This window comes from Sinohyriopsis cumingii, chromosome 7 (assembly GCF_028554795.1).
Source record: "Sinohyriopsis cumingii isolate HCF-2022 chromosome 7, ASM2855479v2, whole genome shotgun sequence".
Classification (NCBI taxonomy): Eukaryota; Metazoa; Mollusca; class Bivalvia; order Unionida; family Unionidae; genus Sinohyriopsis; species Sinohyriopsis cumingii.
In genome coordinates, this window is record NC_142967.1 from 76,035,946 (window position 1) to 76,063,648 (window position 27,703).

Sequence of the window (27,703 nt, forward strand, 5' to 3'; positions counted from 1 at the left end):
GTAAATTTGAATGGATTTAATTTGAAGTCAGTGTAAGTGATTGTTTCCTTACTTCTCAAATGGAAAATAGATTTTGGTCCATCAACATTGGTCCGTTTTGCTTACACCAAACTTACTGAATAGACACTTGACTTGCGAGTAAATATCGAGGCAAATTTTACAGACTAACAGTTTATAAGAAAGCTCATTAATTTACAATACATTAAAACTTTATTTTTATGTCTTAATTTAATGTAAGAAGTTATTGATGAACTGATCTTAAAGTGATATTTAAGCATGTACGTTTTAAGAAATCAAAGATTCGGTCTCTTTCTAACATACGTTAGTGATTTTTTAAAATATTTATTTTGATATAATTAAAAAGTAAATTCTAGTCAATATTGCAAAATTGTTTCCTTTTCTTCTCATTTTTATCTTAAAATAGTCGCAAGAATTTAAAATGTAAGTGCGACTCAGTAATAAAAATGCATTGTTATGAGACGCAATACTTTGTTACAAAACGCAATTCGTTGTCACAAGACACAATTCTTCTAAATTTGTGTGATAATCAAAAGAGCTCATATTGTATATGATACGTCTACTTTAACTTGCTAAAGGTTTGTCAGTTTTATCAACAGATTTACTAACCAATTTGATTTCTTCTTAATTTTATGAGTCGAATTGTACGTCCCTCCACTTAAAACTTTCTTTTTAAACAATACATGTCCGTAGACCATATTTTTGAAACTCTGAAGCTGAAGTAAATTTTATCTGCGTTTGGTTGTTTATATGATTTGCATTGAGGAATGTCTCCTGGGAATTAAACACAGGATCAAGTTTTTTTCTTTTTTCTTTTTCTCTCCAAACGTGGGGTGTTTTCGACCATACTCTGAATCTTGGCATGACTCCCTGAGTCTTTCTTACTTTGTCTGGATTTTTAGAAAGGTTTCATACAAGATTTCAAGGAAAAAGTACTTGCTTTCTCTGTCTCTCTATCTTCTGTTTGATGTCACTTTGCACACTCGCAGTCAAATACTCTGTCCATGATGTTGTTGTCCTGATCAACTAACTCTGATTTCTCGGTCTAGGTACCAAGAAATGCACATAAACTGCTCGCCGGTGCTTAAGGTAGTCACCCATTATCCCGGCCATTTTCACCAAATATGACCGCATTTTGTAAACTTACAAAACATGTGTTGTCATGTTTGAATAATTTAAAATGTATAGTAGTAAATAATTCCGGATAATTTATAAGTGGACTATTATTAAATATTTCAATTTGTAAAGGTAGTTCCAGGCTGGGTTTGCGATACTGAAATTTTAGGTGTGCCATACAGATTGTACTATGCAGAATAACAGGTTGTACGACTATATCGAACACCAGATCAGCTTTGTAAAATTAAATGGGTATGTAATACAATTCTTGCTTCTTCTACTTGTTATAGACTGTTTAATTGTAAGTGGTATACAGACTGAAATTGGAACTTTGTAACTTTGACGGCAGAGATATATCAATGGCAAGTTTAAGACTGCATGATCCTAAACCAAACAGAGTGTGGTCTAATGAAGCGTGCAGTGTGACGGTATTGCAACTGTTTCATTCTCTTCAAATTATTTTAATTTATGTGATAAATTTGCTTAATTTGGGCTAGGGAGACTTTGTGACATAAAGATTATGTCATCCTGAGATAGGAGAACTCGTTGATGGACCTAACTTTTGTGCTTGCAGGACCTTATGTATACTTCTCAGGACTTTGTATATGTGGGGATTAATTTCTTCACAAACCTCGGGAGAGTCCGTGTTCCGGACAGGGTTGACAAGATTCCGTCTCTCATACACAGCTCTCCAAGCCGAAACATCGATGTTAGTCCGTCTTTACATTTCATTCCTCAGGACTCTGACTTAAACTCCTTGGGCAGACTTTCCGTGTGCCATCTCCAGTACATGCTCCTAGAGAACTGGAGACTACACAAGGTTCAAGTATCTTTTCTGATCCCCCTGAGATCAAATTTAACAACCACTTGAGTTCGTGGCTTAGGCAGGATCGGTTCATAACATATAAACAACCTTGAAATACGCATAGCATTTCTAGCCTTAAAGGGGTTTGTAAACCTAATAAAACGACACGTCGATATCATCCCTTCAACGAACACACAACGAGTAGCGTACCTCCTTAGTTATCGAGGTGCTCATGCTTCTTTTCTTTACGTCAACGTTGAGAAACCTCCTCAATTTAGCGTCAGAGGAGGAAATCAAGCTAGGAGTGCATCATATTCCTTGCAAGAGGAATATCTTGGCGGTCATTATGCACAGAAGAAGCCAAATAGTCCTTATGCATTGGTTTTCGCAAGAAGAGGAAGAGGAATAACATTTTAAACCGCGTGTATTCTCATGATGGATGACTTGTTTAAAACGATACTGAACAATATGCTCAATTTTATGTCTCCATGCTCCATATCCAAAGACCTGGTAAGTGGGTGTGTTCAGTTCAGTATAAGGTGGAGCCGTTCTTTCCACATATCAGTATGATTCCGTAGTTACTATACAAATTAAAGATCACCACTGCTCGGCTCACCCGGAGAGCCTCTGTGTAACTCCTCGCATTTCAGTGATCTGCTGAACATGCTGTCAGAGCATATGGGATCTAATCTCCACAGCAGTCTGCAAATTCTCCTTCTTCACACCTGTATAATCTATGCTGGGTTTGCTCAAGACAGGCTTCGTTGCCCAGTGAGGTTCTTAAGGTCCAGTTTCCTGCATCTGTAGAGCGTAGAAAGGGTCAGAAGCGTTTCTTAGTACCAATTAAAAACCCTACTGATATTTCAGTACTCATCATTTCCAGATGGATGGTCCTCCCTGTGAAGAGAACTTATCCGTCCCTCATCGAGACTGAAATATCCTTCATGAGAATTAATGTCCATTAAGTAAGGGTAATTACTACGTCTTGGACCAACATAAATCACTATTTATTGGATGATGCTATAAGAGCCGCCTCCTTACAGTTTCACACTACCTTCTCATCCTTTTCCTTCGACTTAGACATTTTTACGTTTGGCACGTTCGTAATGACATAAAAGGTGGCCCAGCCTTCTACTAGCTTACAACTGCATCGAACACTCTCACCATATGCCTAACTATAATATTCTAGCACCAGTTTTCTTAGACCATCAACCTTTCTCGAAACTAGCAAATTCAGCAATGCAATTGTGGCAAGTAAAACATAATTTTCCTAAAATTATTTTTATTTGGGGGCTTTAAACTAATTTTTGCAAATACTACCTCCTTCCTTCTCCTCCTGATATAATAATGAACTAAGAGTACTGGAGGTCAACGTAGAAAAAGACATGTATTCCGTAAGTCCTATGAGTCAGATTGGATTCGCTTCTTTCTGTTCCCGAGTTCTTGAACATTTTATACTAACTGGATGACGGAAATCTTTAGTTTCGACACAGGGACTTGCGTCCCGGAGAGATCATCAATGCAATAATTATAAGGTTACAAAATTAAAATTAGAATATTCCCCCCCCCAAAAAAAAAAAAAGAATGCAAAAAACCAACGTCAAAATAGAAAATACAACAGCAGAACACATTTATTTCTTCTGTGTGTGCAGAGCCTACAAAAACAAATATCGGCTTTATTTTTAAAGTTTCAGTAGTGGTCTAGAACATTTATTTTTACCCTCCTAGTACATAATATAACCAACCTGGTGCGGCCCTGTCATACCTAAATTTCGGGCAAAATCTTGAGCATCTGAATAGACCCAGCTTGAAAATCGGAATAACAACGTGGAATTTAATCAGGATTAATATAGTAATAACAAGTGTAAAGTCAGGATGTTCCTTTTTTCATTCCTTTATTTTTCTATTTGATCGGGAACAGCGGTAGCTCAGCTGAAAAGATTTGGCGTTGGCTGCTCACCCAAGTCAACTCGGGTCGGCTGTCTCAGTGTGTCTTTTTGGAAAGGCACATAGATCTCATTTATCGGCATGATATAACAAATAATAAGTTAACAATATCGTTAAAACTCACAAGAAAAATAGTCAATGATTTTTATTTTTAAATGGAGTTTACAAATTATATTTTTTTTATATCTATACATAATTTAATTTTTGACATATCTATAAGAAGACGATATTGATATACATTTCCCTCTTTAAATAACTTATTTGTCTTCTTGGCTTCTTTGGATATTTTGTTTACATGGTTCACTAATTGTATTTATTTTTGTCTGTATAACGCTTGTCATAAGGCCGGTTGCTACATATTGTACCGATTAGGTATGTTACTACATTTTGTACCGATTAATTATGCAATCAAACCGTAGCCATAATACCATTCTATAATTCCCTCTTTCTCTAAAACTGAAGTAATCATAAAACATTTTTCTCTTTTTTATGAAATAAAAACATTCTACTTTCAATTTAAGTAATGCTGTTCCATATCAGCGTGCGATATAGACTTTTTTTTATCTCCCGCCCGTACCCATTTTATTAACTTTCGCAAGCATATGGTTTTTAATACCCGTCTTACTGGTTCGTTGACTTACCCTTATGTAGATTAAGCTCATCTAACAATTTTTTTTATCCCACTGATCCTTGTTAATGGCATTTTCTTTATAACATTAATTACAGGGCATGGATATGCGGTCACACCGACTGACTGGTTGTCCGTTTTCTAACGGATATTCCTTGACCACGGTATATGAAAAACGACAGCGTCACTTTTTCATATCACTTGGAGGCAGGCAAAATAAACACGATATTTAATATCTTCATTATAGAATCATTATAAATATCAATCCAATGTGTACAAATTCCTTTAAAATATATAGTTTCTGGCAACTTATCTCTAAAACAACTTCTAAAATTGTTTATTTGATTCTTTTTAATATATCTTTCAATCTGCAAATTTTACGTGAGGCTATATCTTTTTATGATTGGGAGTACTGTTCATAGTAAATAAGCATTTGGTTAATTTTTCCAGAGTTTTTCTTTTTGATTTAATAACATTTATTTAAAAACGTTAAATGCTCTTTTAATCTACGTCGTAGGTTCAGTTGAATATCGGCATAGGCTGTAGTTGTTAAGTCAATAGCATCAGTGGTTTCATTGTTACTTTAATTTAATTTTGTCTATATACACTGTACCTGTCAGAGAATAAGCACGTATCACTAAAATAAAGTTGTATTATTATAATTGTATCATTGATATCAACATTATTTATATATAATTCGGTGGATGCGTCCTGCTGAACTGTTAATTTATTCAGATCTGTCGTCGTTTTGTACCTTAAAGACAGAACACATTGTGGTACTATTGGAACTCTTTTTACCATTGTTAATGTTAGCAATCCATCAGAAAATAGTAGAATAGTAACTGGCTGTTTTTTTATCATTATAACTAAAATACTTTGATCATTACCTAGCTTAACCATACATGCTTTTTTCCAGCTCCAGTATCAGAACAACAAATACATCTAACCGCGTATTTATCCATTGAAATATACAGGTTACAAGTCATTGTAGTACCTGTTTTAAATAAATAAATAACAACTAATCTCATCAATTCTAAAGAATTGGTTATCAATAAAAAAAATGTTAAGAGAATGATGATAATATTATCGATTATTTGTTACATCATCATCTGCATTAACATGCAATGCTAATTTTTCAATCTTATTAATGTTCATATTTAGATTTCTAACCTTTACAGTGAAACAGTTTATCAACTTCCACCATGGTGAAGGTATTGATCAAATTATTTTTCAATATTTGTAACTTCATTTCTTGTTTCATCTTATTAAGTAGTATCCATGTTTACATCACTGTTGTTATCTGTTCGTTTAAAAAATAAATCTCAAGTTGGTTTACTTAAAATTTAAATTTTTCAGTTAGTCGGGATTGGATGGATTTTGTTTTTCTGTCTATCCACCTAAATACTGCTTTTCTGTTTTTGAAGCACTAAGTTTATTTGCTGTGTCTATTCCGTACTATGTAATTGGGCCTAGTTGTCTATTCCGTACGATGTACTTGTGACTAGTCTATTCCGTACGATGTACTTGTGACTAATGGGACTGACCTTGATGCAGCTCCACATCCTGATCTCTTATAGATTATTTTGGAATCATAATGTGGGGAAAATAAGAATCTTTTAATTGAAATTCTCAACAATACGCATGATTAACTAGTCTTTGCTAGAGAATATAACATTCCTGTCGTTTTGAGAACATTAAGGAGAATGCCATTTCAATTGAAATATAGTTTTAATTGCAGTACAGTTTTGATGTGGATCACTTTTTGGAACCCATGTAATTTTGATTGGCAGAAATAACTAAGAAAGCAAATTTTGAATAAATTCAAGACAACAAAAGCAAGTATATGTATTGCCATTGTTATTACTAGGTAAAGACTATATATGTTGCCTTGTCACTTGCATGTAATTTGTTGGACAGAACCCAGCTATATACATTAAATGTATGACTTCTATCGCTGCTATAAATCAAACAATTGCCTCCAAAAAGATTTTTTTTTTTTTTTTTTGGGGGGGGGGGGCCGCAGGGCAGCTGCGGTGTGACAGCATATTTCGCGATTTTAAAAAAGACTTTCATGTCGTCTTTACTTAGTGTCTCTGAGACTCTTGATTTTCTACCAAAACCCGCCTTCTTCAGTTGCAATGTTTTCGAATTTAGTGGTTTAGAAGGAATCATAAAATAGGACGTCCATAAGGAAATGGGATAGCCGTTGGCCTCGATATGCTTTTTCTATTCTATTTTTATAGACCTTAGGAGTACGGGTCATAGTCTGAACAACTGTATTGCGAAAAGTTACGAATATTTATCGTAAATATCAGTTTAAATGATAAGAATGGTATTTTCAACATAGCTTTTCTCACGTTGTTGTGGGCATTGCCTCTATAATGTTCATTCATTTTACGTGGTTGAAAGTTTCTTTCGTGACTAAGTGAACTCACCCACATCGTCAGCGTTATCATCTCAATGTTCAAATAGACCAAACAGCTTGTTTGGTTCCTTCAGAATAAATCAAATAAATCAAAAGCTGCAGCATCTGCTACATAAGCGTACTTTGTTCACAACCAAAAATAGTTCCTAACGCAAACTGTTTTTTGACGCACGTGTCTTGCAATACGAAATAATGCAGTATGGAGCAATACTATATGATTCTGACAATGTAAAGTTATTCTTGTTAAAAATAATGAGAAGAACATTATACGGTCGAGACAACTGAGAAATTTATTTGTAGATGAAACAACAGAATGGTCAAAATTAGGATTGATTTAATAACTCCAAGAAGTATGAAAATTGCAGACGATGATAACATAATGTTAAAAATGCAATGGTTTGCTGTATTGGTGATTTGCACATTAGGTGATATTGATAAGGTTATAAAGCATTGTCATTTTACTGGTCAATACAGACAAGCTGTCCATATGGCTTGTAATCTACAATTTCAAAATCCTCGTATATGACTAAAGCACCGATGTTATTCTATAATTATTCTATATTTTAAGGGATATGATCGGTATTGTTTAAAATTCCTTAAATGCAGTTTAGACAAATTATCTTCTAATCCGTATAAAGTACATCTTAAGATAACAAGTGAATTTACAAATCAAGATACAGTTGGGGCATTAACTGAAGAGAATGTTCATCCATATCATTATTTGATAGTTTTTCTTTTTAATTTAAGGAAACTGAACTACCAGGAAGGTACTCGTTTTATGTATTGTTAAGGAAAGTAGCAATATCAGATGAAGATTATGCACCTACCCAAAAAGTTCGGGAGACCTGTAAAATAAATGACATTGGTGAATATAATGACCTATTCGTTAACATTCATGTTCTGTTACTTTTTGCCGATGTTTTAGAATACCTTAGAATTATTGCACTTAAGTTTTATGGATTATATCCAGCCTATAATTCTTTTAGTTAAGGTACGCACGGGGATGCATAACTAAAATAATACAATCTACATTTTAACTATTAACATATACTGACATGCATTTCTTAATAGAAAAAGAGTTTAGAGGCTGCTTTTCAATGGCATTTAAAAGATATGTTAACACAAATAATCTAATGGTTATTGCTTACGATACAATACGGGATTTAGATGAAATAGTTGTATTATGTTTTAGATTATAACAATTTGTAAGATTGCTTAATTGTATAAGCTTTACCACTTTCTAAATTTAAGTGGATTTTAATGGGTAAATAACCCTAGGGCATATTATATGATTTTAATAAGTGTCTTATATTGAAAGTTGCTGCAGATTAATTGATTTAAATCAGCTGAGATAGACTACATTGAATAATATAAATGATACACATAATTTGTATCTATTCGCACCTAAAACTTTAAAAGTTAACGAAAAATGGAAAATAGCAGGTTAAATTCGCTCAATATCTAGATATTGACTGTGATAAATTAGTACCAAATGTTCATGCACAGTACATTACAGAAATATAAAGCTATATACAGGTAATATCATGAAAGTGACCAATGGTCACAGAGTACTACAGTAAATACATGAAAAATTTTCTGCATAGATCTCATCAAATTTTAATCTGAAAATAATCTAAAACTATATTGGAGAATGATATTCGTGTTTCTTCAAATTATGGATATGAATTATTTGTAATTGATCAAATTATCGAAAATCTACGAAAGGGGTTAATATTGGATTGCTTAGACTAACTAAACTTATAAAAGGATTTTTTTTTTTTTTGCCAATACCGGATTTGTAAGAAGAAAATGTTTCCTTTGTGATCGCTTAAGAGCTGTTCGCAGACGTGAATTAAAATGCTAGATCGACATGTATTCAAAAGGCCATGCAGTGTTGTATTTAAGGAAATTATTTATTTAATATTTTTGCTCAAATCACTTAAAATATAAATATGGTGAAAATTTTGAATTATTATATACAGGTATTGTAAGCCTCTTATTCGAATTAAAACAGAAGATATTTATGATGATATGATAAAACAAAAAACATTTATATGATGCAACTAATAATACAGCGATCAGTAATTTTTACAAATGAGTCCAAAGGCAGGTCAATAGGAAATTTTTTTTTTTGGCCTTTGCCCTAAAATGTAGTCTTTAATTGACCATGAAAAAAATTAAATTCACAAAGATAATAAGATGATAAAGTGGATGAAATGTTATTTTAGGTGGTTAAAAGAATTAAATCATTTTGCACAAGAAAAAGCTTTATTTTAGCATGTTGAAATAACTCATAATATGTATTCCATAACAGAGTAATAATCGATGTATATAAACGTAATTAAAAAGCTGATCACACTTTGGTACAAAAGAATTATTTAAAAAGATGGGATTAGGACACATGCCTATGGAAATAAATAAACAATTTAAAAACCTCTAGTTATTTTTTAAAAAAGTTTACAAATATATTTTTAAAAAGTAATTTATCATTTTGGTTTTACAATTTTATTATATGCAATTTGCAATCTGCAATTTATTAACTTGCCTTCTAAGATTCCATTCGCTTATCATATGCATACAATTAATATATGCAACTATTAATTTATAATCTAAGATTATTTCTACTTCTAATAAGAATAATAATCGACGGTATGTTTAATTGTTCAGGCTAAAATTCCTTTACAATTATAATATGAAAAATATCAATTTATACAATTTAATCGGAGACGCAACTAAAAGCTTGCAACAATACTTTGCAAATCTTCATGTACATTTTGAAATAGTGCAGTCATACTTACACCTTTATTTGCTGTGTTAAAGTTTATTACAATAGATATATCAATGTTCCCTTCTTGGAAAACCTTTAATTGGGAAAATTGCATTAATCGCCTTTCGTAATATGTCTTATAATATCTTTTCGGAAAATGTTTCAAATTATAAATAGGAAAATAAACAAATCAATAAAATGTATTTAGCTATATGTTAATATTAAAATTTACTAGTTGACTGCTTTGTAAATATTTTAAACTAAGAAATTCATATAGTTATTAGATGTCAAGTTATTTTAATATTTATATATCATTCATATATGCAGTACGTATACTTCATTACTAGAATCGTCAGTACGTAGAATTGCCTTTGTAGTGTTCAATTTACATGTGTATTTTAGACATGAGCAATGATTATGTAAAGAATTATATAGATTGCTAGCTCGTAGTTAGAATTAATACTGTAATTCGCTATTTGATTAATTCGTAATAAACTAGTGCATTTATTCATGTGATATTCTAGATTTTGCAACTGTTGAATTGAATTGTAACTTTGGAAAATGGTTGCAGTATGTAAAATTAGTTAATATGGATATCTGAGTATTTGTGTACACTTGTGGGAGTGCAATGTACAGAGATGCGTCTGATTGCGGTGCTATTGTTCATTATAATGAGATTAAGAATATATATACGGATGTGACACAATTTATTGATGTCTGTATGATAAATAGTTGATACCGTGCTTTTATTACGATGTTGTTTACCATACAAGAGCGTATGGGTATTTTGATGTGCACGACTGCGTGACCGAAAAATGTAATAGCCTTTATCCGATGATTGATTGTTGGTTTAGTGTGAGACGAGACGGCTAAGGAAATATGCTAACGTCCTTGTGTTTTCACAGGAAGCTTTTAGGGGACAGACCCCCGGTGTGGTTTAGTCCCGAGTCTCTAGGAGAGAGACGGAAAAGAGACTAGTGGAGATGTCGATTGTGAATAAAAGTCTAGTCGGAGAGAAGAATCAAGGAGGAGGAAAAGGAGTCGAGGAGGAAAAATTGGAGAAGGAGCAGTCAAAGAGGAGTTAGGAGGGAAGTCGGAAGGAGAGAAGAAATTGGCGGGATAGGAGAGATACAGATGAGTAGAAAGCAAGGACAGGCGGAAAAGCGATCTCACACTATTAATCACAGGATGCAATAGGCTATCACCTGGTCGAGAGAAAGAAGAGTGATTGGGAAATTATTATCATTTGAAGATTGAATTGTATTAAATTGTTATTCCTTTGAATTTCACCTTTGTGTTCTCAATGATTTAACTGTCGGCATTGCTGACTGGGGGCTCGGAGCTTTACCTCTCTCTATCGACTAATTTCACTTCTTACAACATCGAGCCTGGGTGGGACTTCCATAGCAATTTAAATAATATATTGGGAGCACCCCACCCCAACCCTATCAAACCCTACATTTGTTTTATTACCAAGAACACCGCATCTAACTGTTTCAGCCCCTCATTCCATGTGGTAATTTAGCTTTAAATACCTTCTTGTGTGGTGATCAAACGCTTCCGTGTGATGTACACATTCATATTTTCGATGCCGTTCATACTCTAATGAAAATTCCAAAAGATTTGCTTAAACGCGCATATGACTATCATGCATGCATTTCCACAGGTAATAAACAGCTCCAAACAGTAACTTAACATATTTTTCCTAACGATTCTCCATTACACCCGAAACGATACGCTCTCTAAGAATGCACTGTTCACTTGTAATATTGCCATTTATTTATTTTTGCCCATTTCCTTCTTCTTCTCCATATTTTCTCAATTTTCTAGACAGTGTTTGGCACCGTTAATAAATACATTTTTATTTGAACTTCTTTTTATCGTCCTAGTTTTTCTACTACGCTTTTTTGATGTTTATCCTCATGCTTTATATACCTTGGCCAAATGCTAATTTTTGACCAAGAGAGTCTTCACTTTGACTTTTTAAAAATACTTTTTTTTTTCTTTAAAACTTAATATTATCTACCATATATTCATATTCATATATATATTTACAAGTTTTTATCGTAAAAAGAGAATATTACAAGCCACGGGTTTTCGTTTTAATCCTTTACCTTCTCATTTTAATTGATCTAGTACATTTCAAACATTCGCCTCGTTTATCTATGTAATATCAGTACAGCCGGGTATCGATACTGTCTTCTAGGTAGGCACCAGAAAAACGTAGGAATTCTCTCCCAACAAGTTCCCAGCAAACACCGACTATTAAACTTTTAAAAGCCATGAGCAATTTATGCAGATATAAATAGAAGTAAAAACGTTGCTACTGCTGTCATAAACTGCTGCATGGATAGTGTTTCAGTATTAGTGTTATTGAATTGTTTATAGCCGTAATTGGCCTGGAATATTTCCTATGTTGCTAAAATTTAGTTGTAGTTCGACAATGTTAGATTATATTAGGTTTTCGAAGTTATGTTTCATGTGTTTTGGGTTTTTAATCAGTAGCGTGGCCTGTAGATTTTAGTTACTTTCAAACGATGTGACTCCTTATTATATACTAGAATTTGTTCCTTTATATTCTTCGTCGTTCTTCAGACCTTGTCTATTGTGATATGTATGTATGTATGTATGTATGTATGTATGTATATATATATATGTGTCTGTCTGTCTGTCTGTCTGTCTGTCTGTCTGTATGTATGTATGTATGTATGTATGTATGTATGTATGTATGTATAAGGGAAAGCAATACAGAGAATTATGTGGAGTGAGAGAAAAAAGAAAACTGAATTTGCACCAAGTAACCAATAAGAACATGGGACTTCGAAATGGCTACCTGCTAACGTTCCGATAGATTTTAATAGTGTTCACAATACCAATGATACAAAGTTGCAATTACATGTCAAGATTGTAATGTAAATTTATTTGTAAAGAGAAATGCACATACTGTAATATATTTAATGATTAGTTTATTTTTAATTATTTCTTCATGTTTGATAAAACCTATTGATATGGGTCTAAAAGCGAATTATGTAATACTAATATGTCTCTATCACTGTGTGGGTTGGAAAGGCAACAGACTAATCGAGCAATAAAGCAACATAGAAATGCGCAATGAATAAATGCCTTTATGGTAAATCTCCCCCTCCACATCTCTCTCTCTCTCTCTTCCTTTTAATAAAAAATATTTACATCTCGTAGTATATTAGTATATCAAATTATACAACGTGTAATATATATATATATATATATATATATATATATATATATATATATATATATATATATATATATATATATATATATATATATATATATATATATATATATATATATATATATATTCATTGAGGTAAGGGGCCCCGAGTGGCCGAGTGGTCTAAAGCGCTCGCCGCTACTTAATCACTGCCATCTCACCTCTTTCTGCGTGGGTTCGAGTCTCGGATTCGGCCAATGTGGGTATGTGAGAAAGCTTGCCAGTAGCTTCACGTGGTCGGTTGCTCTTATCGGGGTTTTCCCGGGTTCTTCCTCCACCTTTAATACTGGCTACCATGCGTAGCCTATCGTGTGCTGAAAAATGGCGTTAAACCCAACAACAACTACATCACTGAGGTAATGTTCCTTATTATGTACATGTTAACTGTTTGTAAACAAAATGCGTCTGTTGTCTATTGTCTATAGACAACTGTCACGAATCCTTCATAATAATAATAACAATAATAATAATAACAATTCTAGCCCAAATTATGCGTTTTAATCGTTGAATATTGCCATATGTATCCATTCTTGTATCAAAATTGAATCGATGAATAGTACAATGTGTATCACTTTCTTTTATCAAATTGTATCGCCACTTCAGATGGAGTAGTATAGAAAACAACCTGGGAAGACTACGCATACAAAATGTAGTCGTTTGTTTAAACTTAAAACGCATTATCTAGGATGTTTGATAAACGAGAGTCCTTAACCTTAACTAAGTAACAGATGTCAGGACTGTATCAGTGTCAAACAATGTGATTCGGCTATTTGATGAATGCATACAAGATTACAAATAAATCTTATATTTCAACGGTGAAACAACAGGAGCAGACTGACGAGGATCGGCTTCACCTCAATTCTAGGAAAAAGAGTACGCTTCTCAGTGTAGAAACGCAGAAAGTTTGAGCAAACTGAACTACCTTATTTTAAACTCTCATGAAAAATATAATATATTAAAACATGTTTATACATGAAGTAGATATAAAATCATAAACCAAAACATATATTGTTCATTACAAAAAGCTGACTGCCACATTAAATCCGCATCTTCCCACCACCACCACTTGTGCATATTTGTATGTTTTTAAATACCAATTAAATAAATCGGCATTCTTTTATCAATAGTCCAAAAATAAAGCAGCCAGAAATGTCAGAGGGATTATTATGATCAAACAAAGGTCACAACCTGGAACGTTAAAAAAACTTGGCTACTGTGCAGCTTACCGTTCACGGGATCGTTATTCGTAATGACTTTTTTAAAATAAAATGGAAAGGATTATTTACTACAATTTTACGACCAGTAAAGTACTATTTACGTCATAAGGGGTGTGGGCGGTAGAAGGGGGGGGGGGCGGAGGGGGGGGGGGGGGCAAAACAGAACCCCACCAGCCTCGAAAATTTTTTCCGTTATAAAAATCCAGACCACTATACTGGAATGGTCTAACGAAAGTAAAATATAGGATGAACAAAATCAGTTGTTGTTACATTATAAAATGTTCTCAGCGTCTGATTTATTTGCCCTTTTATTTCTCCTGTACCTCAATTGTTATGTAGTTCAGTTACATAGTTGGCATCTGGTTGGTTCGGAGGGGCTTGGGTGGCTGATGGGATGGGATTTGGGAGGTTGGATGAGGGCGGGGTTTATTTATTTCATGGGTAGGGTTTGGGTGGCAGATGGGTTGGGTTTGGGTGGTTGATATGAGTAAATATTATCCTTATAAGCGTGCATGTCTGTAACAAAAAATGTTACATGCGAGCTTTCTAATCGTGAATACAAAATCATTGCACTCTCCTTTCCATCGCTTTTTATAGATACTGTTTTACAAATATAGTAATGTAAAATTTTATTATCAACATAAAATGTACAAATGTCAGGTATCTGTATTTTCGGCTTTGATAAAAACATATAATGTTAATATCTAGTCCTGTATTTCTTTTTCTCACCCATGCGACAGAGACATCTACTTGTTTTGCTAACCTTACTTTTCTTGTCTCAGTCTAGTCTTCTCAGACCAGTCGTCTCAGCAGAGGCGTAGCGGGGGGGGGGGGGCAGGTGGGTACATATGTCCCCGGGCGCCAAGGTACAGGGGCGCCAAAATGAGGCTTACAACGTTACATTATAATAAGTAAACAAGGGTAATATTCAAAAATGTGATTAAACGGGGAGGGGGCTGGGACGCCAATTTTATAGTTCGTCCCCGGGCGCAAAATATCATAGCTACGCCTCTGCGTCTCAGTCAAGGTGTCCAAGCGCTCAGAACTACTTTTAAAAAAGAAACCTTTGTTGTCTTCTGCTGTGCCTGACGTAGTTGTACTAAAATCAAACAACAACAACAACAGTAACAAATATATAACAAAAACATAGTACCGTAAGTTAAATCCATGTTTGACAACACACCATACAAAAACAATCCGAGAGAGACAAAAACAAACACATATGATGTCGAGCTTTTTGGTATTATGCTTGTTCGTTCCACACAGCATGGTCAGTTTTATCCTATATGCAGTCCAAGCTCAGTGCAATTTTAAATCAGCGTCATTAAATGTAGCGAGAGCTACCTAACTAGTTTTAAATACTTCGTGTGAAACAAAGTACATACTTTTAGCTACATTTAATGACGCTGACCTGAAAATGACTGTGCTACAGATAGGATAAAATTCTCAATGCTGTGTGAAATGAAAATATAATAGAAAACACTCCTCCATGCATATAGACTATAGACCTATACACTTCATATCCTCCCAACTCTCTTAACAACTACGGAAAACTTAGTAACAGCCAGAAAAAGTGTTATATAAAACATGCTTTTTCTAATTTTGTTAAGCATCTCCATTGTGCCCCGGTTGAATAAAAAATATAACTACAATATTTAAAGACAAATAATGCACTTACCAGCCAGAAGGAATCATTTATCAGCCAATACCTTAATCCATAGGCAAATTTCACTGTACCACTTGCCATATTTCCAGGACAGAAAAATAAATGTTCAAAAAATCCGTGAACTTGAAATTTTAGCACATGGTTGTCCGCTAGAATCCGTTTTTGGAGGGTCTATTTATACATGGGGTTAATTTTACAATCACTATTAAGGACAACACAAGCATGTCACACACAGTTTTACCTCCTCCAAAGAAAAGAATAGTTATATACGATAGTGATACAGATCTCTAAAGAAAGATGTTACTTTTCGTTACAGCTTGTACTAAGTATAACTACAGTAGAGCTGAGTAGTCAATATCGTTTTATTATTTACAATATAGCTTTTCAAAATTGGAACTGATGAAAATAAAACAGTTTCTTGTAATAAATATTAATTATATTTACTGTCAATTTCATATAACATCCATATATTTAATGTGATAATACCACATTATTATGCGAGGTTTTATGTTTTTATTTTTCTTTGCTCACGCGTACAAACTGTGTACTTCAAACGCAACGGTCACACCACAGCCCTCATTAACATATTTATATTATTGCGCCGCATGTAAACATTGGACGTGAACACTAGTGCAGAATTCTTTTTACTTTAAAGGAAAATATTGGGTGAAAAAAATAATCTACGTTGGGGTTTGGACCGAGATAAGGAAATCCCAGTCAAGGGTTTATATTATATGTCTCCCCACTCGGGCAAGCCTCGTGGGGAGACAAATAATATAAACCCTTGACTGGGATTTCCTTGCCTCGGCCCAAACCCCAACATAGACTCTATATATCTACTAATGACATTTTCGTTTCTTTTATTTTTTCTGTAGAACGTACATTTTTCAAGGATTCTTCAGAAGGAGCCATTGTAGTTGGACTCCAGTGTAGGTGCTTCGAGTTATCTGCACAACTCATTGACAATACTTGAAAAAAAGCATTATATATGGATTTTAATTTGAGAAAATATTAATATGTTGGCATTTAGAAGAGTATTTAAAATTTAAATATCATATATCAATTAAACTATGTACATATGTACTTATTCGCCCCCCCCCCATCGCACACATAAAAGTATGATCATTAAATGTGAAGATGACAGATGAGGAAAGCCGTTGGCAAAGCAAGATAGTTCATCAGATGAGTAAGAATTTTGTCATGGAGTGTAGTGTGAATATGTTGACCATTGCAGTTTTGTCGAACCAGTAGACTCTTGTTACACATATTTAATTATCTATCCACATTCCGTGTTCTCCATTGCGAAGCGCCAAGCTTGAAACTGCAAGAAAACCGCCATCACATAATTCTTTACGAGCCACATATCTTAAATTTACATGTATCTGATTCACGAGAAACCTCGGGCGGTGCAGTGTTAGTGTGCGGACCGGTTTGGGTCAGTATCACTACATAGAGATGTACATGTATGCCATCAATTAAGGACACTGTTTAAACATTGTCGTTCATAACATGCTGACACTTTCTCCATTCGTCAAGATAAGAAACGATTTAGCAATTGTCAATATACTGTTTAAAACTTACATCTTTAAGTGTTCCTTTGAGCGGGTATCGAAGGACTCGAACCTAATTGGACCAGAGAAGTAGGAAACCTGATAAGAGTGGAAGGCTGTGCGGTAGATAAAGGTTGAATTACTTGGTTTAACAACAGGATGTCAGTCCCGCGCTTGTTCTCTTTCTAATTCGTGACCCATATTTGGACTCGGATGCGATACGGATCCTGGTTCGATGTTCCCGCATTAGAATATTATTCACAATGTATAATATAATGGCCAGAATTATTTTGATTGTGTTAATAACTTTGGAGTTTGCGTCGGTTTGCCTCACCACTGTGGTGAGCAAAAAGTACTCCGCCGAACTGAAACCCCTCCCCGATGAGGGAAACTACAAAGCCTCGGGTACAGGGTATAAAAACGGTGGTATGGAGCCTCTTTTTGACTTCGCCAGGAGTTTTATTCGTACGTCCCTTCCAGGAGAATTGCCAACTGATTTCATCAACTGTAAGTACTGTTTCTAATGCAGAATTTTAAAAGCATGTCACTGTTCCCCTTGCGAGAACTATAATGACCCAGCAAGGATATTTAATGGGCAGATTTAACGCACTCAAACCCTTGTTTTAAAAGGTAAGATAAAAGTATATGGTTGTACTTTATAATGTTCATTTTCTAAGATATTGTCGTTTTAAATTTCTCTAACTCCTTGTCACTAATTATTTTAAAAACAAAATCTCAGCAACAACGCCACCCCCACCCCCCAAAAAACTTAGGATCAATTAGAAGCCAGCGATAATAAACAATAACAGAAGTTTGATAATAAACAATAAAGTATTTCATTTTGTTCAGAAGTCAGTTTTATGCATATGCAAAACATGTCCTTTTGTCCAAACTATTAAGCGGCCCCGAGTGGCCGAGTGGTCTAGAGGCGCTCGCCGTTACGGATCACTGCCATCTCACCTGTCTTCGTGGGTTAGAGTCTCAGATTCAGCCAATGTGGGTATGTGAGAAAGCTTGCCAGTAGCTTCTCGTGGGTCGGTGATTCTTTCCGAGGTTTTCCCGGGTTCTTCCTCCACCATTAATACTGGTCGCCATGTATAGCCTATCGTGTGCTGAAAAATGGCGTTAAACCCTACTACAACAACAACTAAACTATTAAAATCTGATCATTGCTCCGAATTCCACACACACCGAGCAATATACATTTGGATGAAAGTGCAAGAAAAGATAAATGCTATATTATTTCACAGTATGTGTATGTTCTTTTAATTTTGAAATTTTTATGTATCAAATAACCCATGTGACCGACCCTTCTGGTACAAATATGACAACTCGACATATTGAAATATCATAACATACAAAAGGTCTAAAATGCTTTATACATTCAATGATGAAAGTAGATGTTTAATCAAATTAGAAATTATTAATTATGTATATTCGCAAGGCTTTCTAACATGCATTTTTTTACGAATCTAGACATGTACTTACGATTATATTTTTGTTTGCTGGATTCTTTGAAAAAGTCGTTAATATCTTGAATACTTTTGCTCGGTCCTGACCGTTCGGATTGACCAGCAACTCTAAAATAAACAAATTTCCTTTATAATACATATTTTAAGCGACAATTATATACTTTCCTTCGTTAAGGATTCGGTTAACCGTGCATTTTACTTGACCATATATGGTGTTATAATTATCACCACTCCACCTTCCCGGATTTTACATCAGCGTCAGCACGCGGTCAACTTATGACTAAGTCGATTATTCATGGTTGCTCTAATCTGTAGACAAATCTGGTCATTTTAATATTCTACAAGAAATGTAGAGTGTTTTGTGCGTGGCTTTTTCAACAGAACTCATGCTATTAGTATATTGATTTACTGATATCGTTATTTATCAATTATCGATGTCTTAGTGTGCATTAAACTTTAGTCAAGATGATAGAATATACAGAATGAATATGCTGAATATGAATAAAAAATAATCTGGAAAGCATATTTCTTTAATTATGAGCATATTCTGATTCTTTTCTCAGACGTGATTCATTTACTAATAGTTGCTTAATCTGCATCATAAATTTATAATAATAATAATAATAATAATAATAATATATTTAACTAATGAGATAACCAATTAAGCATTGAAAGATATCCCTCCACCATATTGTCCTCATGAAGATAATATGCACACTACATCGTGTATTCATGGGTTATAACTCGTACGCCTAATTAAAACTGACTGAAATGACAGGTAAAATGATTATAGGTGAATTAAATATTTTAATCACGGTATTTACGTATTAATTAGATCCTAATATTGTTAGAAATATCTTAATCAAAGAGAAGCATGACCTCAGCTTGATAAGGAAGGTGAGACTCTTGATAAATTGAGACCAGGCCATAATAATACAAAGCAACTTTCTTTATAGACCAGACAATTGGTTCTGAGGTTCTGAGGCAAAATTATACACACACACACACACACACACACACACACACACACACACATATATATATATATATATATATATATATATATATATATATATATATATATATATATATATATATATATATATATATATATTAAAAATGTTAGTATAAAGCAATTTGAAATACCAATACAATTGGTGTATCAAATTGTGATCCGCCCATGGCGCAATAATACGCATATATATACATTCTTGCGACCGCCGGCAGTTGATTCTAGATCAATGATTAATTTCCGCACATTAATCATTAGTGACGTATGAAAATAACGATAGCAAGTTTTAACGATCCCCGTTTTCTAAATGAATTTAATATGGTACACATTTTCATCACAATCCTTTCTGCTTTCTATGGAATGAGAGTGAAAAGGAATTTTGGCTGGATTAAAAATCTGAAATAGAAATTACGCGTGCACTTTACTTGGAATTTATCTGCAGTGTTTATCAATGATACAAACTTCCAAACTCTATCAACATTATACGGTAAATTTCTCGGTTACGTGGTACACATAATGTGATGTGTGTAATGTTTTGTTTTGATTTATGTCGTTGAGATTGTTTAAACATGTCGCCCTGAAAAACCCGCATCAAAAATTTTACAGGCAAGTTCGATTAATTGCATGAATGAATCACAAGGAACGCGCTTAGTAACGTGACTTGCTCGGTACGGAAATGAGAAGTATTCTTTGAATTTCCCATAAGAAAGTGTTTATAGGATGTATGATCACTTCCAGCACGTGATTTAAACAGACCCAATCTTCGCCTGTATGAAACAGATTTAGCTAGTATGACACACTGATCAAACCATTCTTTCCACACTACCTTTTACATCAACCTATTGATTTTAATTTCATACACCAAGTGGTGGGCTTAGGCATTGGAATAGCAAATTTAGTAGTTACAGAAGCGGAAGTATTAGTAATATTAGTGATAGTTATTATTGTATCAGAGGAGGAGTGATTTAAAACAAACTAATAAGACAATGAATCCTTTCGACTATTTTCACTGCAATTTTAGGTTACAAAAATGTTTTAGATGATAGCCAATTTTAAGATAGTACACATATATAGCAGTACATTCGGCACTATGTTGTCATTTTTCCGGCTGATTCAAATTAGGCGCCAATAACTCACCCAGACAAGTGAGTTGTGCTCTACCTTTATAATTGTTTGCATATTTATTCTACCCTTATTACGCAATGGTAACATGGTCATCCTCAATCAAATATTCTACCCTTATCACGCAATGGCAACATGGTCATCCTCCACCAAATAGTCTACCCTTATCACACAATGGTGATATGATCATCCTCCACCAAATATTCCACACTTATTACGCAATCGTAAGATATTCATCCTCCACCAAATATTCTACTCTTATCACGCAATGGTGATATGGTCATCCTCCACCAAATATTCTACCTGATCACACAATGGTGATATGATCATCCTCCACCAAATATTCTACCCTTATCACGCAATGGTGATATGGTCTTCCTCCACCAAATATTCTACCTGATCACACAATGGTGATATGATCATCCTCCACCAAATATTCTACCCTTATCACGCAATGGTGATATGGTCTTCCTCCACAAAATATTCTACCCTTATCACGCAATCGTAACATGTTCATCCTCCACCAAATATTCTACCCTTATCACGCAATGGTGACATGGTCATCCTCCACCAAATATTCTACCCTTATCACGCAATGGTGATATGGTCATCCTCCACCAAATATTCTACACATGTTACTCAATGGCGATATGGTCATCCTCCACCAAATATTCTACACTTCTTACGCAATCGTAACATGTTCATCCTCCACCAAATATTCTACCCTTATCACGCAATGGTGATATGGTCTTCCTCCACCAACTATTCTACCCTTATCACGCAACGGTAACATGGTCATCCTCCACCAAATATTCTACCCTTATCACGCAATGGTGATATGGTCATCCTCCACCAAATATTCTACCCTTATCACCCAATGGCAACATGGTCATCCTCCACCAAATATTCTAGCCTCAAAGTGTGGTGTATCATGTGCTGAAAATCGCTTTAAACCCACAAAACAAAACCAATCATGAAAAGGTCCTTTTCAAAATGTGCTCGAGTCTTTAAAGTAAATAAATATTTGGAAACCAATTGACCAAAACACTGCAAACAACATCAAAACAAGACCAAAAAAACCATACCAAAGAAAGCCCCCAAAAGAAGCCAAGCGACCCCCCCCCCAAAAAAAAGCCAGAAACAAAAACAGCAAAAACAACCCTGCCGAACCAAACAAGCTGAACACTGAATTACGCTGCAAAACCAGCTTCGTCATCGTACCATTTCTTTTATCCAGGAGGTGAATAAAACTTAATTTTATTGACTGAATGCTGTACTTGTAAACATGAAGTAAGCATACAAGTATTCTAATATCGTGATATCAATTGTGAAAGTCCAAGCAATAAGAAATATAAGAATTTCTCAATATTTATTTTTTGTTGTTGTTAGGCAGTCGGTTATATTAAAATAAATATGGTCATCAGTTTTTATCTTGGTGGACATGGATGGAATATGTGGAGGCTATATTGATGATAACTATTATGTAGTAATGTACGACTACTTGCTTATAAGCTATTCATACCCAAGATTCCATATTTACTCACATACAACTCATATTATAAACTATACAAAACCAGGATTACATATTGACTCATATATAAGTCTTATTATAAACTATACAGACCCGGGATTACATATTGACTCACAAATAATTCATATGATAAACTATTTATACCAAGGATTCCATATTAACTCGTATGTATTAATATTATAAACTATACATACCCTCGATTCCATACTGACTCATATATAATTCATATTTTAAATTATACAAGCCCGTGATTCCATAAATTCATTGTATAAACTAGAAAACACGAGATTCAAAACCGCCTCATATGTAATGAATGTTATAAACTATACGAATCCACGATTCCCTACTTGCTGACATATAAATTCATATTATAAACTATACCCACCCAAGATTCCGTATATAATTCATATTATAAACTACAACAAACCAGGATGCCATACCGGCTGAAATATAATTCATGTTATAAACTTCAGAAACCCAGGATTCCAAATTCACATTACTAAATTCAGTAACAACATAAATGTTACTACTCTACCTAAGCCTCAAATTCCACATGAAGAATATGAAAATTGTTATTTATCTAATACGCAGAGCTTGTCTATTTCAGTATTACTTTATTTTGTCAGAAACAACAAACCCGGTTACAGTAGATCACAATTCATGAAAACTTCATTGCCATTACCTTCGTTCCCCTCACTTTAAGGCTTTGTTACAGATCTCCTGAATGATCATAAGATACATGAGTGTTAGTTATAACACTTTGCGTACATGTGGAAAAGTCATGACTAACTTTAGATGCGATTTGTTTTGTATTGTTCAACCGATTTTTGTACAGACAATCCGAGTACTAAAATGAAATACACGTTGTCAGGATTGATGTATAGGTAAAATAATAATGGCTGACTTTTAACACATATACTAGCAGACTAATTCCTTATATTGATCTAAATTAATTTAGTCCAGTGTAGATTCGACATTTAAGTAAAATCTGCTTTTAACATGATAATCGCTTTATGTCAGCTTCAGATTGCTGGAGCTTGTGTTTTAAAAGGATTATATCACATTTGGATGACTATTATATATTCCTTCTTAATGTTTTCTAAACAGGGAAATATTCAATTTCTGTTCTGCTTAATAATCATCCCAGATATTGATCAATTCAAACGTTACTTGACAACAGTGTTATTGTTTTAAAGGACCTAGTTGTTACTAACTTTGTAAGGATCTAGTCATTGATAATGTGACAACTGATAACATAATGTCAGCCACGTTTGTAATTAAAATCGATTTTATCGGGTCTTGGGAAACCTTTTAAACTTGGAAAACGCCTACAGGTGGCCAAGCACAATTTGAGTATTTGTTTCTCATTTTCTTTATGTATTCTACAGCTAATTGATCCAATACGTTGCTATTCCATACAATAGTGTAACAGCAAACTAGCTGAGCCAATCATTTGTTATTGCATATCATAATGTATCACCATACTAAATTAGCCAATCATTTGTTATTGCATGCTGTTATGTAACACCATACTCAATTAGCCAATCACTTGTTATTACATACCATTGTGGTTGATAAGAAAATAAATCATTAATATGCTATATCTTATTATTTCTTATTATTCCTGAAGAGCTTTTGAATAGTCAGAAAGATTACTTGTAATCAGAAGAAAACGACACTAAGGCCTAAAGAGAAAATAAGATGTTTCTTGAATTTTACTTTTCCTAAAGATTTGCGTGAAACTACGCAGAAAACATGTATGATTCTGACTGGTTCCCGAAAGGTAACTTGCACTAACATCACACCATTTTCATTCAGTTTCACGACATTCAAAAGAACCAGTGCGGATTTATTTTAAATATGTTAAGACTGTGTTAGTACCTAAGATACGTTTGGTTTTTACTGAACTTACAAATAATGAACATGATTCGTAACACTTAACAAACAATTTGATTATCAATGTAATACAATGAAAATGTAAGAGGAACTTACAGTATTATGAACTGAATCCAAAATAATCCTGAAAATGTTCTGTTAAAGTCCAAAATAATGAAATGTTCCCCGTAAATTTCAGATACAAGAATATACTGGTCCGCCAATCGTTCTAATATGTCAAATGGAAGTATCCAGAAATACTTTGAAATTTGTAATAGTTCCAAAATAATATTGAAATCTCACGAACACCTTCTATTTTGACTGAACAATTCAAACAAATGCTTTTCCTCTCAAGTAATATCTAAATACAACAAAAAGTACGTCTGTAATCGTGACGTTACAACAAGAACACAAGACATACGAATAACAAAAACTGCCTGGTCCGAGCAACTTATATGCAGGCAAAAAGGCTAAATCATGCATATTACATCTACCCCAGCTTGACCAATCGCAAATTTACAATAGCGTAAAAGAACTCACATGATTTAAACTATCCAATGGGATTTAACTTAATTCTTCTAAGATACCACCTGACCGACCTGTTCAATGGGAAAATATCTTAACAAGTAAAAACATTTACTAGTTATAATAATATTGTTAACTGTCAACACGTACGTAAGCATCTATTTTTAGATCCTGTGCAATTTACGTTATTTAATATATTAAAGCAGAACCTATTCATATATGAAATTTCATCTAAAGATAATCATTACAATTTACAGACATGAACAAATATTACAAAGATAATTGTAATACATATTACTCATAAGGAAAAGAAGGATGTGTGCATTAAAGCTTTTATTTTCCATATCAATCAAATGCAGAAATGATAAAAACAAAGAAATTACACAAGAATGTGTATAATGAATGAACAACAATATATACAAAAAATAAAGCCATACAGTAATCCTATACACGTGAAAGTGCATCTGCTATTGCATTTTCTTTTTCTTTAATGCGACGAATGTGGAAGTTGTGTTCATGCAACATCAAACTCGATCTTAACAATCTCCGATCTTTATTTTTCATTCTGTTGATGAAAGTATAGGGTTGTGAACACTGAATACAAGAAGCGGGGAAGGAGCTGATTTAATATTCACTTCAATGTGTTGTAAAGCCAAAAGAAAGCCATGTATTCCTTCTCGATAGTGGACTATTTTCTCTGGTAATTATTTTACTTTTCTGAGAAATAACGTACAGAATGATTCACGTCATTTGTATGTTCCTGACCAAATACTCCACCAACCTATACGTCACTTGCATCAAGATACATTTTAAATGACTGCTCGAAATCTGGAGCTGAAAGGCTGAAAGAAATGGTGCACTTTGAAGCACGGTCTTTAACGTATCGGACGCTTCATTATATTTGTCATACTAATAAAACTTGGTCTTCTTACTCAGCAACTATGGACACAATTAAGTGAAAGTTCCGATAAGATCCAGCCATACCCCAAAATCTCATCAATTGCTTTTTACTGACAGGCACTGAGAATTCAGAGATTACTTATACCTTAACTTCAACAGTCTTTGCTTGACCATGTGTTTTTTTCATATCTATATTTGTTTTGAAATTTCAATTCAATTTATTTCAGAATTTTCTTAGTCCCTTAATCTTTTTTATTTTACACAGTGAAACCAACAAGCTTTCACACTGTCAACTAAATTGGAGAACTTGGTTTTAAATCCTAGCCCGGAACGGCTTGTGTCTTTGAAAAAGGGCGAATTGCTTCAGCTTGCCACACAATATGACCTTTCAGAGGCAAAGCCATATTTATTAAAGCAAGAAATGAAAGACATCTTGGTTCAATATTTGGTACAATAGAATATTTTTATAAAAATGCCTTGAGCTTGATTGTTAAGTCGGAATCTGGCTCTAATTTGCAAATAATGGAAATGCAATTAAAATACAAGAATGAAATGAAGTTAAGAAAACTTAAGTTTCAGTTACAGAAGTTGGAACAAGAGAAACAATTACATATTCAACCAGAAGAAAAATAAATAGAATTGAAAATGAAAATGGAAGAAAACGAAAGAGAGATGAAGTTGAAAGAAAAAGAAAGAGATTCAAATGCAAATAAAAGAAAGATGCAAATGCAAGAAAAAGAACGAGAACGACTGATGCAGATAGATACAGAAGAAAGAGAGATGCAAATGAAATTGTCAATTCAAATGGGAGAGCGGCAAATACGAAAACAAGAAAGAGACACGGAAATAAAATTTCAATATCAGAAAGGAGAGAGAGAGAGAGAGAGAGAGAGAGAGAGAGAGAGAGATATGGAAATTCAAGTAAAAGTAAAAGAAAAAGAAATAGCAAGTAAAACGCCCTCCACTCATGAAAGTTTAGCTTTTGATGTTACAATTTAAAGTAAAGGATGTATACCAGTATCGTTCTCTCTTTTTGATAAAATAACATAGAACTCACAAAGGCAATGAGAGCACGGAACTTTGTTATTAAAGATCTACTCATTATCAAAGCTAGTGATGTATATACTTCAATATCAGTAGAAGCAAGTACTGATTATGACCTAGTCAAAAACTGTTTTCTGAAAGCTTATGAGTTGGTACCTGAGTAACACCGACAGAGGTTTCGGAATTGGTAAAAAGAAAATAGCCAAATCCATTTCGAGTTAGCTAGGGAAAAATAACAATTATTTGATCGGTGGTGTAAATATAAAATGATTGACAAAAACTATGACAAATTTAGACAATTCATATTAGTCGAAGATTTCAAGAACTGCGTCCACAGTGACGTCAAATATACCTTGATGGACATACGATATATACTTTAGAAAACGTTGCTTGTGTAGCTGACGAGTATTCCTTGGCTCAGAAAGCCTCATTTGTCAATAAGTCTTCCTCTCAGCAAATTGTTGGTAAGAGACCAAATCAGTCGCAATCGAATACTTATAAATTGGAATATGGTAGAACTAGTCGGTATCAAACGTTTGGTAAGAATGATCAGAAATCCTTATATCTTCCTACGTGCACTTATTTAAAGAAAATGGGGTAAGTTATTTATGATTGCTTTAAGTTAACAAAGAAGCAACAGAATAACAACAGTGCAGTTTTAAATGCAATTGTTTCTCATAGGTCAAAATCATTTCATATATTGGAAACAATTAATTTCTGGGGTCAAATAAATCCCAATCTAAATCTTATTATATTAAGGAGAATTATGAATCATTCATGTTGAAGGGTGATTCGGCCAATCCTATATCAATTAAAATTTTAAGGGACAC

General features: G+C 33.8%; 3 protein-coding genes across 9 annotated transcripts in view; 2 read left to right on the plus strand and 1 right to left on the minus strand.

The window, feature by feature from the left end:
* The window catches only part of LOC149795545 (acidic mammalian chitinase-like), a 59,462-nt gene extending 40,450 nt beyond the window's left edge, over positions 1 to 19,012 (minus strand). For 2 of the 3 annotated variants that reach the window (XM_089965364.1, XM_089965362.1), the window contains exon 1: positions 18,881 to 19,012. The gene's annotated coding sequence lies outside the window, so the exon portion shown is untranslated. Of the gene's footprint in view, positions 1 to 7,766; positions 7,785 to 18,880 lie in introns of all 3 variants that reach the window. The other variant, XM_089965363.1, reaches the window with a different exon arrangement.
* LOC149795543 (uncharacterized) overlaps positions 1 to 27,703 on the plus strand; it is a 231,708-nt gene that overhangs the window by 102,776 nt on the left and 101,229 nt on the right. The window lies entirely within an intron of this gene.
* LOC149795547 (prominin-1-like) overlaps positions 16,688 to 27,703 on the plus strand; it is a 93,045-nt gene continuing 82,029 nt past the window's right edge. For 4 of the 5 annotated variants that reach the window (XR_016422342.1, XM_089965358.1, XM_089965357.1 and 1 more), the window contains exon 1: positions 16,689 to 17,899. Coding sequence is in view for 4 of the 5 variants with exons in the window: in XM_089965358.1 (XP_089821484.1) it covers positions 17,656 to 17,899 (244 nt within the window). In the remaining variant the exon portion in view is untranslated. Of the gene's footprint in view, positions 17,900 to 27,703 lie in introns of all 5 variants that reach the window. The other variant, XM_089965359.1, reaches the window with a different exon arrangement.